At 34.4% G+C, this 16,764-nt stretch overlaps 1 protein-coding gene across 1 annotated transcript in view; it reads right to left on the bottom strand.

Annotated features, from left to right (window-relative positions):
• The window catches only part of LOC148944293 (phospholipid-transporting ATPase ABCA3-like), a 233,259-nt gene that overhangs the window by 72,970 nt on the left and 143,525 nt on the right, over window positions 1-16,764 (bottom strand). The window contains exon 22 of the mRNA XM_089100087.1: window positions 11,031-11,307. Coding sequence (XP_088956213.1) covers window positions 11,031-11,307 — 277 coding nt within the window. The remainder of the gene's footprint in view (window positions 1-11,030; window positions 11,308-16,764) is intronic.

Here is a 16,764-nt window from a genome sequence, read left to right as displayed (position 1 = left end):
AAACCTCAAGAGTATGGTTCGTTGTTATGCTGAATCTGATAGAGCGTTTTTCATTAAGATCACTTGATGTTTTGGTGGTGTTTTCCCCTTTTTCAAAAATTGGGCAAATTTTCTCAGGCTCATAACTTTTGATGGGTACCATTAAGTTTGATGAATTTTACATATTTTGAATAAGTATCAACATTCGATTCTTTTGATGTATCTATTGTTATCAACTCTGTTTCTTAGAGTTTTGGTTTCTAGTGAGCCGCATCGCTGCTTACTTACAGTTTGTTACCACGAACTGTTTGACTCCTTAAATCATCAACGATAACAAATTTCTTGCTAATGAATTTAAGCTTTGTGTTGGATTTTTTTGCAATCAAAACATGAGTTTTTTTCCAATTGTACCCATTTGTCGTAGTAACAATTAGAGAATAGGAAACCTTTGACATTTGACAAGCCAAGATCTCCATTAAAGGAACGAAAGCCTTAAACTTGAACTGCATAACTCAAACTGGCTGCGAAACCTAAATTTACAATCATATTTGTTAAAATTAGTGCAATAATCACACGACCAGCTCTTCAATGCATACTTACACGAGCAATTGTTTTGCCTTGATTGTTGAATTGTAAGCAGGAAGGCTGTGCAAAAGCACAGGATGGCTGGACCCCAGCCCCCCATTACACTTCCTGGCTGAAGGGCCGCAAAACGGAGATCAGCACCGCTGGTTTGAACCATAAGGGCCTAGCGCCGTCATATTTACTTACTTTACTTACACGAGCAATTGTGTGGGATACTTTAACATTACACATGAAATATTTCTTACTAACTGGCATATATAATAAAATATTACTCTCTTATTGTATTAAATCAAGGTAATACACCTTTCTATCTTGAAACAATGACGATAAAAATATGTTTAAAAAATATATTTAATACATTTTTTTAAATATATTTAAATATATTTAATTAAAATATATTTATTTTTCATATATATAATATAATATATATATATATATATATATATATATATATATATATATATATATATATATATATACATATATACATATATATATATATATATACATATATATATATATATATATATATATATATATATATATATATATATATATATATATATATATATATATATATATATATATATATATATATATATATATATATATATATATATATATATATATATATATATATATATATATATATATATATATATATATATATATATATATATATATATATATATAAAACATATTTATATATATAAAATATATATATTAAATATATATTTAAAATATATTTGAAAAATTAATATAAAAATATAAACAAAATACAATTTTCTCTCATCCTCATTATCTACTCTTCCTCCACAGTGCCATTACATCTCCTCTAGTACTGTGACATCCACAGCTGTGTTTTTGTATTTCAAACGCCAGCCTATCAAATCAAAAGGTCGCTAACTCTTAACTATGATAGCTCTCATCTATCTCTCCAGACAATCTTTAAAATTTCAAATAAGAAGATAAATTCAAAGTTTTTTTCCCCATGTGATGGTAAATGACACCTATTAGGATTAGAACTGTCAATTTTTTCAAATAAACACAAAAACGTCAACTAAAAATTTAAACAAAAAATCTGTTTTCAGATTTAGAGCCTACACAGAGGGTTGCTAGCCCTCACAATTTTCTTCTCATGGTTGGAAGACGATATCTACTGCCATCCCTATATGTACAGGCAATCTCTAGTGGGATGCCTTAGTATTGCACAACCGATGATTAAATCCCATTCTTTTATTTGTCGTTTTGTCCTCAAAATTTGGCAAGCTATATTCAACTTTTAGTAACAGGGAATTTGCTTTGCGGAATAAACATCGGTTCACTAAACGATTGGCAAATTGTATAGATAGACAATAGACGATTTAAAATGCACTTTAGGAATTTGTTTCCCTAATACAGCAGCAAGTTGGCCAGATGTGTCATGGTAATTCAGGTGACTGTATTATGCTTCGTATAAAATTCATCAAACGTTAAAGAAAATCGACTGTGGTAGTATGCTTTGTAAAGATGGGCTGTCATGTTACACAACGTAAATCTTACAGGAGAGCAAAAACTCTAAAAATCGATTTTTATTTGATTTTATTAAGGAAAGTTATTTTCACAAAGAAGATTTTTGACTAGTCTTCATGATAATGTTAATCCCGACTTTTATAATAGAAGTCCCAAATTCCGACTATTTCTATATCTGAGAAATTGAGGTAGTTAGAAGAAATTCAAAGTTGCAAGTATTATCTTGGGAACCAAATAAGATTTAGGAAGGTGGATTAAGCGGATCAACCAATTCTATTTCGTTTGACAGGAGAGTTTATGAATCCCAGTTTATGGCCCGAAAAGAGCCAAAGACAAATCAATTGAAGATTTCGACATCGGCAATTAGTCTAGGCTAGAATTAACGAAAAGATGGACATATACCCTACAGGTTTCAGAATCTTACCACAGGAGAGTACAAATTTCAGCCATGTTTTTAAGCAAAAGAGAAGTTTTAGCCTAAATAAGGCTAAAATGCCATCGATCAAGAATTATAAGATAGCCAAGATGGTGATACATTCGTTCCTAAGCATATACAAAGTCCATACAAAATAAAAAGGCTATTGTATAGAACGTATATACAGCATTACTAAACGTTATAAGTAGAGAAGAAGGTACCATTTCTAAAGGACATATAGCAAATACCATGTTATTCTACGAGACATATAGCAAATACTTCTACGAGACATATAGCAAATACTTCTACGAGACATATAGCAAATATTTCAACGAGACATATAGCAAATATCATGTTATTCTAAGACGCCCCCGTACCAAACAGGTTGGGTATAATCTGTTTTGGTTCAAGTTTTTCTGACGTAGATTTCTAGGTCATGATATACAAGTTTTTTTTTTTAGGTTAAATACGTGGTCATTCATCTGTAAGTTGATTAGTAGGTTTTTTTTTTTAAACTTGGCTAATAGGTTTTTAAACCTATTACTACGAACGCTACATGCATTCTATTTTTGGAACTAGGAGCTAGATTGTGTGATGCTATCAGACTGGTTTCGTTTCATGGGTTCATTAATAGAAGGACTAATGTTTTTGAAAAGGGTAATTACTTCTTTAGTTTACGAGATTTGCGAATTTTTTGCGAAAAGATATTTGCGTAAAGGTATTGCGATGGTTAAGAATGCCTCACGGGCAATTAAAGAATGGGATGCTTGCATCAACAATACAAAGAATATGCTCAGATACTTAATAGATTTGACGCTTACAAGACACATTGGTAGAAGGTATTCAATGGCTTAATTGAAAAGTAACGATAGAATGACAATGTGACTTGACTTAACTTTACCTCGCCGATGTGATCTGTATAATACATAAGTAACGTTTGAAATGTATTGTCAATTTAAAAAGAAATGGCTGAAAAGTGTTTTGAGGGGGATGGGTTGCATGGAGGGTTGAGTTGCACGAGGGTTCAGTTAACGGGGATACAGTTGCCCGGGGGTTGCGGTTATACAGGGGTTCAGTTACAAGGGGGAGTCAGTTGCACGGGGGTTGAGTTAAATTGGAATTGAGTTCCAAGAGAGTAGTGCTTTGTCGTGGTTTAGCCGTGAGGTCCCTTACCACAACCCCAAAGGGCTCCGATCCCCCCACCCCAACCCCGAAGGAAGCCCCCGGACAGCAAAGGTTCTCTGGACCCCCAAAGGACCCCCGGCGCCCCGATGCCTCCTGAGTCCCCCATTATAATACTTTTTAAGGCTTTATTATATCTTTTAATAACAAATTATTATTTTAGGCAATTATTTCGGTGAAACAGTTAGAGACATTTTAAGAGATGATTTTAGAAAAGCACTTGAGGGTGAAACTCTGTGGTCGTTATAATACACAACTTCCATTTGAACGGTGTTGTGAGGTCCCTTACCACAACCCCAGAGGGCTCCGATCCCCCCCCCCACCCCCAACCCCGAAGGAAGCCCCCCGGACAGCAAAGGTTCTCTGGACCCCAAAGGACCCCGGCGCCCCCGATGCCTCCTGAGTCCCCCATGATAATACTTTTTAAGGCTTTATTATATCTTTTCAGAACAAATTATTATTTTAGGCAATTATTTCGGTGAAACAGTTGGAGACATTTTAAGAGATGATTTTAGAAAAGGACTTGAGGGTGAAACTCTGTGGTCGTTATAATACACAAGTTCCATTTGAACGGTGTTGTGAGGTCCCTTACCAGAACCCCAGCTCTGTTGTTCTAAGCCGTTTGATTTTTTCTTTATATGGTATTCGTTCAAAAAGCGAGGATTTCTGTTAAATAAATAATTCTTATATATTTTCCGTTCAATTGAAAGCGAGGATTTCTGTTAGATAAATAATTCTTATATTTTTTCCGTTCAATTGAAGGTGAGGATTTCTGTTAAATAAATAATTGTTATACCTTTTAAAATGGCTTTACGGGGTTTGAGGGGCTCTGTTGTTTTAAGCCAGTGTGATTCGTCTTAGTTTTTAACGATGCTCCTTATTTCTAGTTGAAAATGCTTATTTTTTAATTTAATTGGGAATGAAAAGTCAAAGTCTAACATAAAGAACAAGGTATTTCTGAGGGTGTAGCTAACTTCATATACGGAATAATTTCCATTCATCTTAGTTTTTAACGATGCTCCTTATTTCTAGCTGAAATTGATTATTTTTTAATTTAAGTGGGAATGAAAAGTCAAAGTCTAACATAAAGAACAAGGTATTTCGGAGGGGATAGCTAACTTCATCTACGGGATAATTTCCATTCGTCTTAGTTTTTAACGATGCTCCTTATTTCTAGTTGAAAATTCTTATTTTTTTAATTTATTGTCGTGGTTTAGCCGTGAGGTCCCTTACCACAACCCCAAAGGGCTCCGATCCCCCCCCCCCAACCCCGAAGGAACCCCCCGGTCCTCGAAGGTTCTCTAGGCTCCCAAAGGGGCCGTGGTTTACCTTGTAACTTTTACATTCTCTTGATTTTCAAAGTTCCGTTTGAAGGACTCTGTTGTTTTAAGCCAGTGTGATTTTTTCTTTACATGGTGTTCGTTCAAAAAAACGAGAATTTCTGTTAAATAAATAATTCTTATATTTTTCCGTTCAATTAAAGGCGAGAATTTCTGTTAAATAAATAATTCTTATATTTTTTCCGTTCAATTGAAGGCGAGGATTTCTGTTAAATAAATAATTCTTATACCTTTTAAAATGACTTCACGGGGTTTGAGGGGTCTCTGCTGTTTTAAGCCGTTTGATTTTTTCTTTACATGGTGTTCGTTCAAAAAGCGAGGATATTCCGTGTTATTTTTTTGGGAAGTTTAATGAATTTATTAGTTACCGAGAGTTCAATGACTCCTCCCCTCAATGACTTCCAGGGGTTTTATGACTCCTCCTCACAATGAATTCAGATGGTTTTAGGACTCATCCCCCTAGCCATAACTCCATTCAACCTAGAGCGAAGATATAAAAGTTTGATTTTTTTATACCTTTTAAAATGGCTTTACGGGGTTTGAGGGGCTCTGTTGTTTTAAGCCAGTGTGATTCGTCTTAGTTTTTAACGATGCTCCTTATTTCTAGTTGAAAATGCTTATTTTTTAATTTAATTGGGAATGAAAAGTCAAAGTCTAACATAAAGAACAAGGTATTTCGGAGGGGGTAGCTAACTTCATATACGGGATAATTTCCATTCGTCTTAGTTTTTAATCTGAACACTGATTAGTTTTCCAATTTTGATTGGAAATTTTGATTTCCAATCGAATGAGCCCCCCCTGCCCCCCCCCCAAAGTTCATACAAATTTTTTCTTCATACACATTATATGTTAGAAATAAGCAATTAGATTAACTTAAAACCCTTGCCCCGCATGCTGCTGGTGGGGCTGTTTCACCCAAAGGTATTGTTATTTTATTTTTATACCTTTTTTAAAAAAATGTTTTTTTTTATTTTGATGGTATGTATTTGGGGGGGGGGATGTCGGTTAAGAGGGACAGGCTGATTGTCCTGTGATTACCTTTGATTCTTCAAAATTGTACTTTCAATTTCCAATCGAATGAGCCTCCTTCAAAGTTTTTACGACAATCCCTTCTATAAAAACCCTAAATTTTAACAATTGGTAACTTGCAATGACATCAACGATATCATCAACGATACCAAATTTCAACGATAAAAGTGTTCCGCTCCAATCTGAACACTGACTAAGAAACCCAATTCTGAGCTAGTGAATTTCAACCATTCAGGCTGGTGGACTAAGACCCCAATTCTGAGCTAGTGAATTTCCACCATTCAGGCTGGTGGACTAAGACCCCAATTCTGAGCTAGTGAATTTCGACCATTCAGGCTGGTGGACTGAGACCTCAATACTGAGCCAGTGGATTTCCACCATTCAGGCTGGTGGACTAAGACCCCAATACTGAGCTAGTGGATTTCAACCATTCTGGCACTTCGACTTTTCATTCCCTATTAAATTAAAAAAATAAGCATTTTCAACTATAAATAAGGAGCATCGTTAAAAACTAAGACGAATGGAAATTATCCCGTATATGAAGTTAGCTACCTCCTCAGAAATACCTTTTTCTTTATGTTAGACTTTGACTTTTCATTCCCAATTAATTTAAAAAATAAGCATTTTCAACTAGAAATAAGGAGCATCGTTAAAAACTAAGACGAATGGAAATTATCCCGTATATGAAGTTAGCTACCCCCTCCGAAATACCTTGTTCTTTATGTTAGAATTTTACTTTTAATTCACAATTAAATAAAAAAAAAAGAATTTTCAACTAGAAATAAGTAGCATCTTTAAAAACTAAGACGAATGTAAATTATCCCGTATATGAAGTTAGCTACCCCCTCCGAAATACCTTGTTCTTTATGTTAGACTTTGACTTTTCATTCCCAATTAAATTAAAAAATAAGTCCCATCATCTTGGAAGTTATTAATGTAGTTGTTAAGCAGAAAAATACTTCATCAAACTTTTATATCTTCGCTCAAGGTTGAATGGAGTTATGGCTAGGGGGATGAGTCCTAAAACCATCTGAATTCATTGTGAGGAGGAGTCATAAAACTCCTGGAAGTCATTGAGGGGAGGAGTCATTGAACTCTCGGTAACTAATAAATTCATTAAACTTCCCAAAAAAATCACACGGAATATCCTCGCTTTTTGAACGAACACCATGTAAAGAAAAAATCAAACGGCTTAAAACAACAGAGCCCCTTCAAACCCCGTGAAGTCATTTTAAAAGGTATAACAATTATTTATTTAACAGAAATCCTCGCCTTCAATTGAACAGAAAAAATATAAGAATTATTTATTTAACAGAAATTCTCGCCTTCAATTGAACGGAAAAATATAAGAATTATTTATTTAACAGAAATTCTCGCTTTTTTGAACGAACACCATGTAAAGAAAAAATCACACTGGCTTAAAACAACAGAGTCCTTCAAACGGAACTTTGAAAATCAAGAGAATTTAAAAGTTACAAGGTAAACCACGGCCCCGTTGGGTGCCTAGAGACCCTTGGTGGACGGGGGGGTGCCTTCTGGGTTGGGGGGGGGGGCTCGGAGCCCTTTGGGGTTGTGGTAAGGGACCTCACGGCTAAACCACGACAATAAATTAAAAAAATAAGCATTTTCAACTAGAAATAAGGAGCATCGTTAAAAACTAAGACGAATGGAAATTATCCCGTAGATGAAGTTAGCTACCCCTCCGAAATACCTTGTTCTTTATGTTAGACTTTGACTTTTCATTCCCAATTAAATTAAAAAATAAGCATTTTCAACTAGAAATAAGGAGCATCGTTAAAAACTAAGACGAATGGAAATTATCCCGTATATGAAGTTAGCTACCCCTCCGAAATACCTTGTTCTTTATGTTAGACTTTGACTTTTCATTCCCAATTAAATTAAAAAATAAGCATTTTCAACTAGAAATAAGGAGCATCGTTAAAAACTAAGACGAATCACACTGGCTTAAAACAACAGAGCCCCTCAAACCCCGTAAAGCTATTTTAAAAGGTATAACAATTATTTATTTAACAGAAATCCTCACCTTCAATTGAACGGAAAAAAATATAAGAATTATTTATTTAACAGAAATCCTCGTTTTCAATTGAACGGAAAAAATATAAGAATTATTTATTTAACAGAAATCCTCGCTTTTTGAACGAATACCATGTAAAGAAAAAATCAAACGGCTTAGAACAACAGAGCTGGGGTTCTGGTACGGGACCTCACAACACCGTTCAAATGGAACTTGTGTATTATAACGACCACAGAGTTTCACCCCCAAGTCCTTTTCTAAAATCATCTCTTAAAATGTCTCTAACTGTTTCACCGAAATAATTGCCTAAAATAATAATTTGTTCTGAAAAGATATAATAAAGCCTTAAAAAGTATTATAATGGGGGACTCAGGAGGCATCGGGGGCGCCGGGGGTCCTTTGGGGGTCCAGAGAACCTTTGCTGTCCGGGGGCTTCCTTCGGGGTTGGGGGTGGGGGGGGATCGGAGCCCTTTGGGGTTGTGGTAAGGGACCTCACAACACCGTTCAAATGGAACTTGTGTATTATAACGACCACAGAGTTTCACCCTCAAGTCCTTTTCTAAAATCATCTCTTAAAATGTCTCTAACTGTTTCACCGAAATAATTGCCTAAAATAATAATTTGTTCTGAAAAGATATAATAAAGCCTTAACAAGTATTATAATGGGGGGACTCAGGAGGCATCGGGGGCGCCGGGGGTCCTTAGGGGGTCCAGAGAACCTTTGCTGTCCGGGGCTTCCTTCGGGGTTGGGGTGGGGGGATCGGAGCCCTTTGGGGTTGTGGTAAGGGACCTCACGGCTAAACCACGACAAAGCACTACTCACGTGGAACTCAATTCCCATTTAACTCAACTCCCGTGCAACTGACTCCCCCTTGTAACTGAACCCCTGTATAACCGAAACCCCCGTGCAACTGTATCCCCGTTAACTGACCCCTCGTGCACCTCAACGCTCCATGCAACCCATCCCCCTCAAAACACTTTTCAGCCATTTCTTTTTAAATTGACAATACTTTTCAAACGTTACTTATGTATTATACAGACCACATCGGCGAGGTAAAGCTAGGTCAAGTCACAATGTCATTCTATCGTTACTTTTCAATTAAGCCATTGAATACCTTCTACCAATGTGTCTTGTAAGCGTCAAATCTATTAAGTATCTGAGCATATTCTTTGTATTGTTGATGCAAGCATCCCATTCTTTAATTGCCCGTGAGGCATTCTTAACCATCGCAATACCTTTACGCAAATATCTTTTCGCGAAAAATTCGCAAATCTCGTAAACTAAAGAAGTAATTACCCTTTTCAAAAACATTAGTCCTTATATTAATTAGCCAATTAAAATAAACCAGTCTTACAGCATCAAGAAATCACACAAAAAGTTAAAAAAATGAAATTAGTGTAGCTGTAGTATTAATTTGTTTAAAAACCTATTACGCAAGTTTAAAAAAAAAAAAAACCTACTGATAAAATTAAATATGAATTATCACATATTTAACCTAAAAAAAAACAAACTTGTATATCATGACCTAGAAATCTACGTCAGAAAAACTTGAACCAAAACAGATTATACCCGACCTGTTTGGTACGGGGGCGTCGTAGAATAACATGGTATTTGCTATATGTCTCGTAGAAGTATTTGCTATATGTCTCGTAGAAGTATTTGCTATATGTCTCGTAGAAGTATTTGCTATATGTCTCGTAGAATAACATGGTATTTGCTATATGTCTCGTAGAAATGGTACCTTCTTCTCTACTGTTATACAATATTTTGTTGCTACAAACCAGTTACTGGAGTAGGGTGGAAGGTCAATAGGTCTTTTGTGAAGGAGAAAATACTTGGGCCCTCAAACAATTATTTTTATCGCCAAAGTCTCCAACTCTTCGTGAAAGGTCTTTTCGAACAATGTGGGGGAGGGGATTTAACTAACAGAACCCCCTCATTTGGGATTGCTATGAATACATATAAGTTAGGTCTTAGCTTTCTTTTCTGTACTGTAGAACTTTTGTAGTATTGGGATTATCGTTCATGTTCACTAGGCTTTTATGTAGTATACAACGTAGTATACAAGATACAAAATAGAAAATAGCTTAAAAAGCGTCGGCGAATCATAGCTGCTAGCTATGAAAATGATACAACCAAACAGATTCTCTGTAAACTCTAAGGTGTCAAGTAAACATATTTGTACTTGTGACATAAGAAAAGACAGGAGTAGGTACAGCTTCTTTTTTTTAATTTCCAAGGATGCAAAGCAGTTCTGGATGGAAGCTAGCAGCGTTAAGACTATTTAGGAAAATTTGAATTTGTATTCAAAATTATAAACAAATTAGATTTTTAATTGAAACCAACGGTGGATTTGAATAAAAAAAGAGAGAAAAAAAATCATCACAGCTCAAGGTCATCAGAGGTGTAAAGCTGTTTCAGTTTCTTGGCTATTTTTTTTTACCAGAAGGGTCACTACTTCCGAGGGCAATGTGAGATACAGCTTTTAGCCATGCTTCGTATAGCTTTCAATTGGTTTTTATTAAGGGACCAAAATATTAAAATACTCTTAGTATTATAAAAAGATGGCAGACTATGACAAAGAGAATATTTAAATCGAATGAAAGTTTTGGAATTAGATTAGTATTGAATACCATAAAATTTACAAAACAGATAGTCAATTATATATTTTTTTTTTACTTCCCCTGAAACATAAATTTGGTTTTTGGTTTAGCTTTATTTACTTTGTCTTGGAAGCGGTGGCTAATGCTTTGTAGAATATGGTATTCTGTAATTTTGGATTAAGACTTCAATAAGTGAGAAGTTTTAGGTTTGACTATCCCACCTTTGATTTGAAAAATTACTACTGTTTTTATTATTTAGTTGCTTAAAAGTACCTTATCCAAGTTTTATCCCCTCCCCCTGAACTAAATTTTCTGACTACAGGCCTACTAATGCCAAATATCTGCTTACCCTGCTGTTCTGCGCTGGTGAAACCTTCTGTTCCAAAGGACAAAAAAGTGATTAATATACCCAAACATGGAATACAGAAAGAAAGTATATCCCAGATCCAGTTTCCACTCCAATATGCTAAGAAACTAACACCAGAAACGAATTGCAAATGTTTTGAATTACAATTCCGTTCTTTGACTAGAAATATAATAAAGCTGCTTGCTAGAAGGGCATATCCAAAGGCAATGTTGTAACCAATTACGAAACCAATGGCACTATTTTGAGTTCGCTGATTAAACTGAAAAACAAATTGTTAGTTACACTTCTGTTAGAAACACACAGGTGAACATTTTACCCAAAAGATTTGTTTTGAAAGAAAGTTTCGCTGAAAATATTTGAATGTGCAATTTTTTTAAGGAGCGAAAATCTTATAGAGATTCAAATGTTGAAAAAACGCAACCAATTATTTACCAGCCACCCTAAGGCTGCACTTCGCTTAGCTAAAACCATGTAGTTTAAGGAATATTTTTATTTCCTTTTTTAAACAATCGTAACTTAAGACTTTGCATAAAAACTACCCTATTCAGTTCAGATTACAACAATTCGTGCATCAAAGGCAAATTTAACAACATAAAAATAATCTTTAGAATTCTTAGCTTTTTAAGTTATGAATTGATGAGAGCAAATAATCGTGCTTAAATAAATAACGGTCGCAGCGGTATCAACAACCTAGTAAACAATTAATAAAGGACTATACCAACCTAAAAAAAAAAAAAAAAAAAAAAAATTTTTAAAAATAAAGGCTAGTGCGAAAAATTGCCCTTTATTTCTTACTGAGGAATGATAACTGTTATTTCGATTAGTCTTAATAGTAAATTTGAATATTAAGTATCAAAATTTTGTAGTACTATAGATGTAACAGAGCTCTCCAAACTTTTCTAAACTCCAAAACATTTTTAAGATTATTCCCGGGTCCTTTATTGGAGACATCTCTTTTTATCTGGTTTTATGTCTTTATTTTGTAATCACTAGCCTATTTTTAAATCGTGCCTTTAAACTAGAAAAACATAAAAAACACCAAAAATATAGGACAAATTAGAAAAAAACGGGTAGCTTAAGATGTCTGCACGTTATCTGTTAGTATTTAAGGTATTCACTGTAAATACAGCTTGGTATGACTACAAAAAGAAAAATAACCTTGGTAAGTATCGTGGTCATTGTTCTGGAACACAGTTCGTGGTTCACCACAAAGGAGTTTATTATGATTTTATGGCTGTTTTACTATATCATAAGCCGTATTACTCGGAATCTAAAACGATCAAGTCAATATTTTGATTAACATTTACAAAATTTTCACGCTAAAGATCCTGATTCTTTAGTATATTTGACTTAGTTATTTCTACATGGGAGTCATGGGAGACAACATTTTCTTCGAGAGTTGTTCATAAGGGCCACATTATTTTTTTCTCATTTTATGTTTCTGTTTTATGCAAATAACAGAGCTTGTGAACCTTTCCCAAATTCAGGCTTCCATGGTTGCAGAGGTAGCTACAACCTAGTAAAGAGCCAACCACAGCCCATAGTAACCAAAAGTTAAAAAACGCGCTTTGAAATGAATTTTCTAGTGAAAAAAATTGCCATCTGACACTGACTCGGGAATGATAGCTATTATTTCGGTTAGTTTTAAAAGTAAAAGTTTATTGAGAAAAGAAATTTATGGTAATTTCGAAAAAAAAGCCTCAAACCCCTCGAAAATGTTGTCAGATCAAAATAAAAAGTGTACCATTGGAATCAGCATGGTCGAACATCTTCTACAGGGAAACTACAGTCCCTACAGAAACTACAGGGAAACTACAGGTAAAATATATCTGCAAGTGCCATATGGCACTAAAATGGCACTTTTTGTGCCATTTCTCAAGGGGTGGCACTAGCAGGCTACCAGAACATCGTAGACATATCTTTTACGGCTCATATAAAATATATTGCTCATATCTACGTCTTTCATATAAATTGCACAATCAGCAAGTTCTAAATGGCACTAAAAACGGCACTTTTGGTGCCGTGTCTCAAGTGGAAAGCTGGGGCTACTGGGCTAGCAGAACTTATAATAGTGGTGTTTAACGGCTCATTTGAAAGCTATTGCTCATATATACGTGCTTTTTTTCAATTTCATCAGTCGTAAGTGAGATATAGCACTGAAAACAACCATTTTGGTGCCACTTCTTAAGTGGAAAAACTCTGAAGTACAAAACAGGTACTATTGTAATAGTTATGTCCCAGAACCCTTAACAAGAGGTTTACAAGAACCCCTTCCGTACACTCACCCTCCCATACCCCTTAGTAAGTTTCATAAATTGTCTGCTCATCAGTAAGCTACTGATACATGAGCAGGCTACCACACCATCGTAGATAGATGTTTCAATTAAAAGCTATTGCTTATATTTTCTAGGTTTTAAAAAATTTTACCGTCTGTTAGATTTCACAGATTTCAATGTCAACTAGTTTCAGGGAACAATTTTCAATGAACTCTTTGTCATGTTTGAAGCATTAGCTGCAATCTAGTAAAGAGCGAAGCACTGTCCATAGTAACTAAAAGTTAAAAATTTTTAAAACGGTCTTTTTTTTCTTCTTTTTTCCAGGCATAGCGGGTTGCTAGAACATCATAGATAGATGCTTAAGAGCTCAATCAAAAGATATTTCTCATATGTACGTGGTTTATGTAAATTCCGTCATCTGCAAGTGCCATATGGCACGAAAAAAAGGCATTTTTATGCCGTTTCTCGAGGGGTAGGGCTAGCAGACTACCAGAATACCTTAGATAAATTTTTGATAGCTCATATAAAAAAATATCGCTCATATCTACGTTCTTCCTATAAATTCCACCATCTGCAAGCTTCAAATGGCACTAAAAATGGTACTTTTGGTGCCATGTCTCAAGTGGAAAAGCTGGGGCTAGTGGGCTACCAGAACTTTTTAGAGTGATGTTTAATGGTTCATTTGAAAAATTTTGCTCATATCTACGTGCTTTTTATCAATTCTACTATTCGTAAGTGAGATATAGCACCGACAACAACACTTTTGGTGCCACTTCTTAAGTGGAAAATCTTGGCCTTAACTGGAGGTTTGCAAGAACACCTCCGGAAAATTCCTCCTCTAAACCCCCTTAATAAGCTACGCAATTAAAGTCCTAAAATACCAATATATTAAATTACTTTATTAGAGGCGTGGTTCTGTTAGTACAGCACTGCACTTCAAATTAGATTATCATGCGTTCGATTCCCGCTTGGGTATTTTTTCCAATCATGGTTTGTCCCTTCTTATGATTACTTTTTAGATAATCCACTAATTTTGCAAATGTGATGCACTCATTTTTTAGAGCATATCCAGGGATGACTCATTTTAAACCTTTTACTCATATCTACGTGCTTTTTATCAATTTTACCATCCATAAGTGCCATATAGCACTAAAAATGGCACTTTTGATGCCCCTTCTTAAGTGGAAGAGTTTGGAAGCATAAAACACTACCATTGCAATATTTATGGTACAAAGCCCTTAAATGGAGATTTATATTAACCCCTCACATATACTCCCCCTCCAGACAATATTAGTAAGTTTCACAAATCGCCCACTCATCTTAAAATTAAAATATTATTGCGAAAGGAAATTAACTAAACTAAAAACTTTTCAACTAAAAATCTACCAAAAATTAAGCTTGAATGATCAACAGTTTTGAATTGAACCCTTCAAACTTCTCTCTGCGATGAAGCCTGTATGCTAGTTCTAACGGCAGTAAATTAGGAGAAAGGACGTCCTTGCCCCCTTAATTTTTTGCTTCTGTCTAGGTTTGGAAAAACTCCTTTTTGTGGTCATTTCATTGGAAAAGACACTTTTCCATTTAAAGAAATGGGGGAACTAACTAAAAGTTCACTTTATGGGAGTATGCTATCAAGTCAAATTTATGAAAAGCGATCAGGTATAAATATTAGCTTTAAATGAGCCCTTAAACAGCTATCTTTTGTTACAGTAGCCTTCTAGTTTCTGCGAGTCAGTAGGTGATTTATAGAGTCCTGTCTTTATTATGGCTTTTTCAGGCGAAGTATGCCGAGTAAAAACAGCTTTTTGCTCATCGAAAAATAAACGTTCCTGAAAAACATTTATTGTTTTGTGAAGTATGGATAACGAACTTTATGTTACAGACTGAAAGCTTTTCGTAGCTGTCAAGGTTGTTTGCAGTATTTTTAGATGTGTCTGATCTCCCCTAGACTGGTGATAGCCTAATTAGAAATTATATTAAAAATAAGTTTTAAACTGAACTAAGGAGTGACATTAAAACTTAAAACAAACATACATTATTCCGTATAAATAAAAAAGATCATGGCAGCGTTGTTTCTACGTTAAATTTTAATCAAAAAAGAACAAAGATTAATTAAAAAAAATAATAATCTGACGGAAGTAAAGAGCGAAGTTGAAACTTAAAACAGACAAAAATTATTACTTCACAGTCTATCTAATATACATATCAATAAAACTAGTACAAATAAACCAATTAATTATGTTTCCCTATGCTTCTCGGATTATAGAAAACTAGCGCTTTACTGAAAACACAAAAGAATATAGGAGTTTTGGTACAGTAAAAGCAAACCAATTAGAGACACTTATTACAGAATAAAAAATATTGTCAATGCCTTTTAGGATCAATCCCTTTTAAGATAAAGCAACAATCCATTTTAGGATTGTAGCGTTATTTGTTTTACGTTTAAATTGGTATCACTTCTGCACAATGGCTCAGTTCAATGACTGGCTCTCGATTTGGTTCTGAAAAGGATATGTGATGATTAGTTTGTGCACAAGTTCGAAGTAAAGCCATCTTGATAGTATTAAGACTATAGACTAGCTTTAGAATTTGTATCATAACTTAAAATTCACTCTTATACAGAGAGAAATAATCGGATTTCCAGAGTTCATATTTTGTCTTATTTGATCTTCATTTCAAGTAATACTAAAGCATATTTCTTACAATTTAAGACTGTATATTACTCACTATTTGTATTATAGCTGGTGATACCAAAATTATACCTGATAAATCAATCCAATATTTCTGTATGCTCTTCAATGACTTTGCGGTTATTAAAAAATAAATTTAATTTTACGTTTATGTTTTAAGACAATTTTAGCTGTATACTGAAAGTTACTGGTGTCACAACTGGTGTAAAGACTATGAAAAGCTTTTTAAATTCGTATATTGTTGTCAGCCTACATACTCACTTTTGACTCCCAAATCAATATTCCTGTTTTTTATACTTAACTTTTGTGTTTTCAGTAAAGCGCTAGTTTTCTATAATTCTAAAAGCATAGGGAAACATAATTAGTTAGTTTATTTGCACTAGTTTTATTGATATATATTAGATAGGCTGAGAATTAATAATTTTTGTTCGTTTTAAGTTTCAACTTCGCTCTTTACTTCCTTCGGAAAAACTTTTTTTTAATTAATAAGCAAAGACTGAAAACTTATGTTTGCAAGGATTTTGGGAAATTTCATTTTGGACTAAGACCCCGGAGAATTAAGGAAATAGGGCGTTTTTTATTAATCTATGCATACTAGTATTCTATCTTCCATAAAAATTAAATATCAAAATATTTCTGAGTGTTTTATACAACTTCTCCTTCTTACTGCTAAGAATCTCGATTCACTAAAAAAAACGGTCTGAGTGTCATCACTCCATAAATACAGAAGGCAGTAATCAGCATTTATAG

This window comes from Artemia sp. Qi Xiang Cuo, chromosome 14 (genome assembly GCF_049724085.1).
Source record: "Artemia sp. Qi Xiang Cuo chromosome 14, ASM4972408v1, whole genome shotgun sequence".
NCBI lineage: Eukaryota > Metazoa > Arthropoda > Branchiopoda > Anostraca > Artemiidae > Artemia > Artemia sp. Qi Xiang Cuo.
The sequence above is the reverse complement of the archived record's forward strand: the minus strand, read 5'-3'. Positions and strand labels throughout refer to the sequence as shown.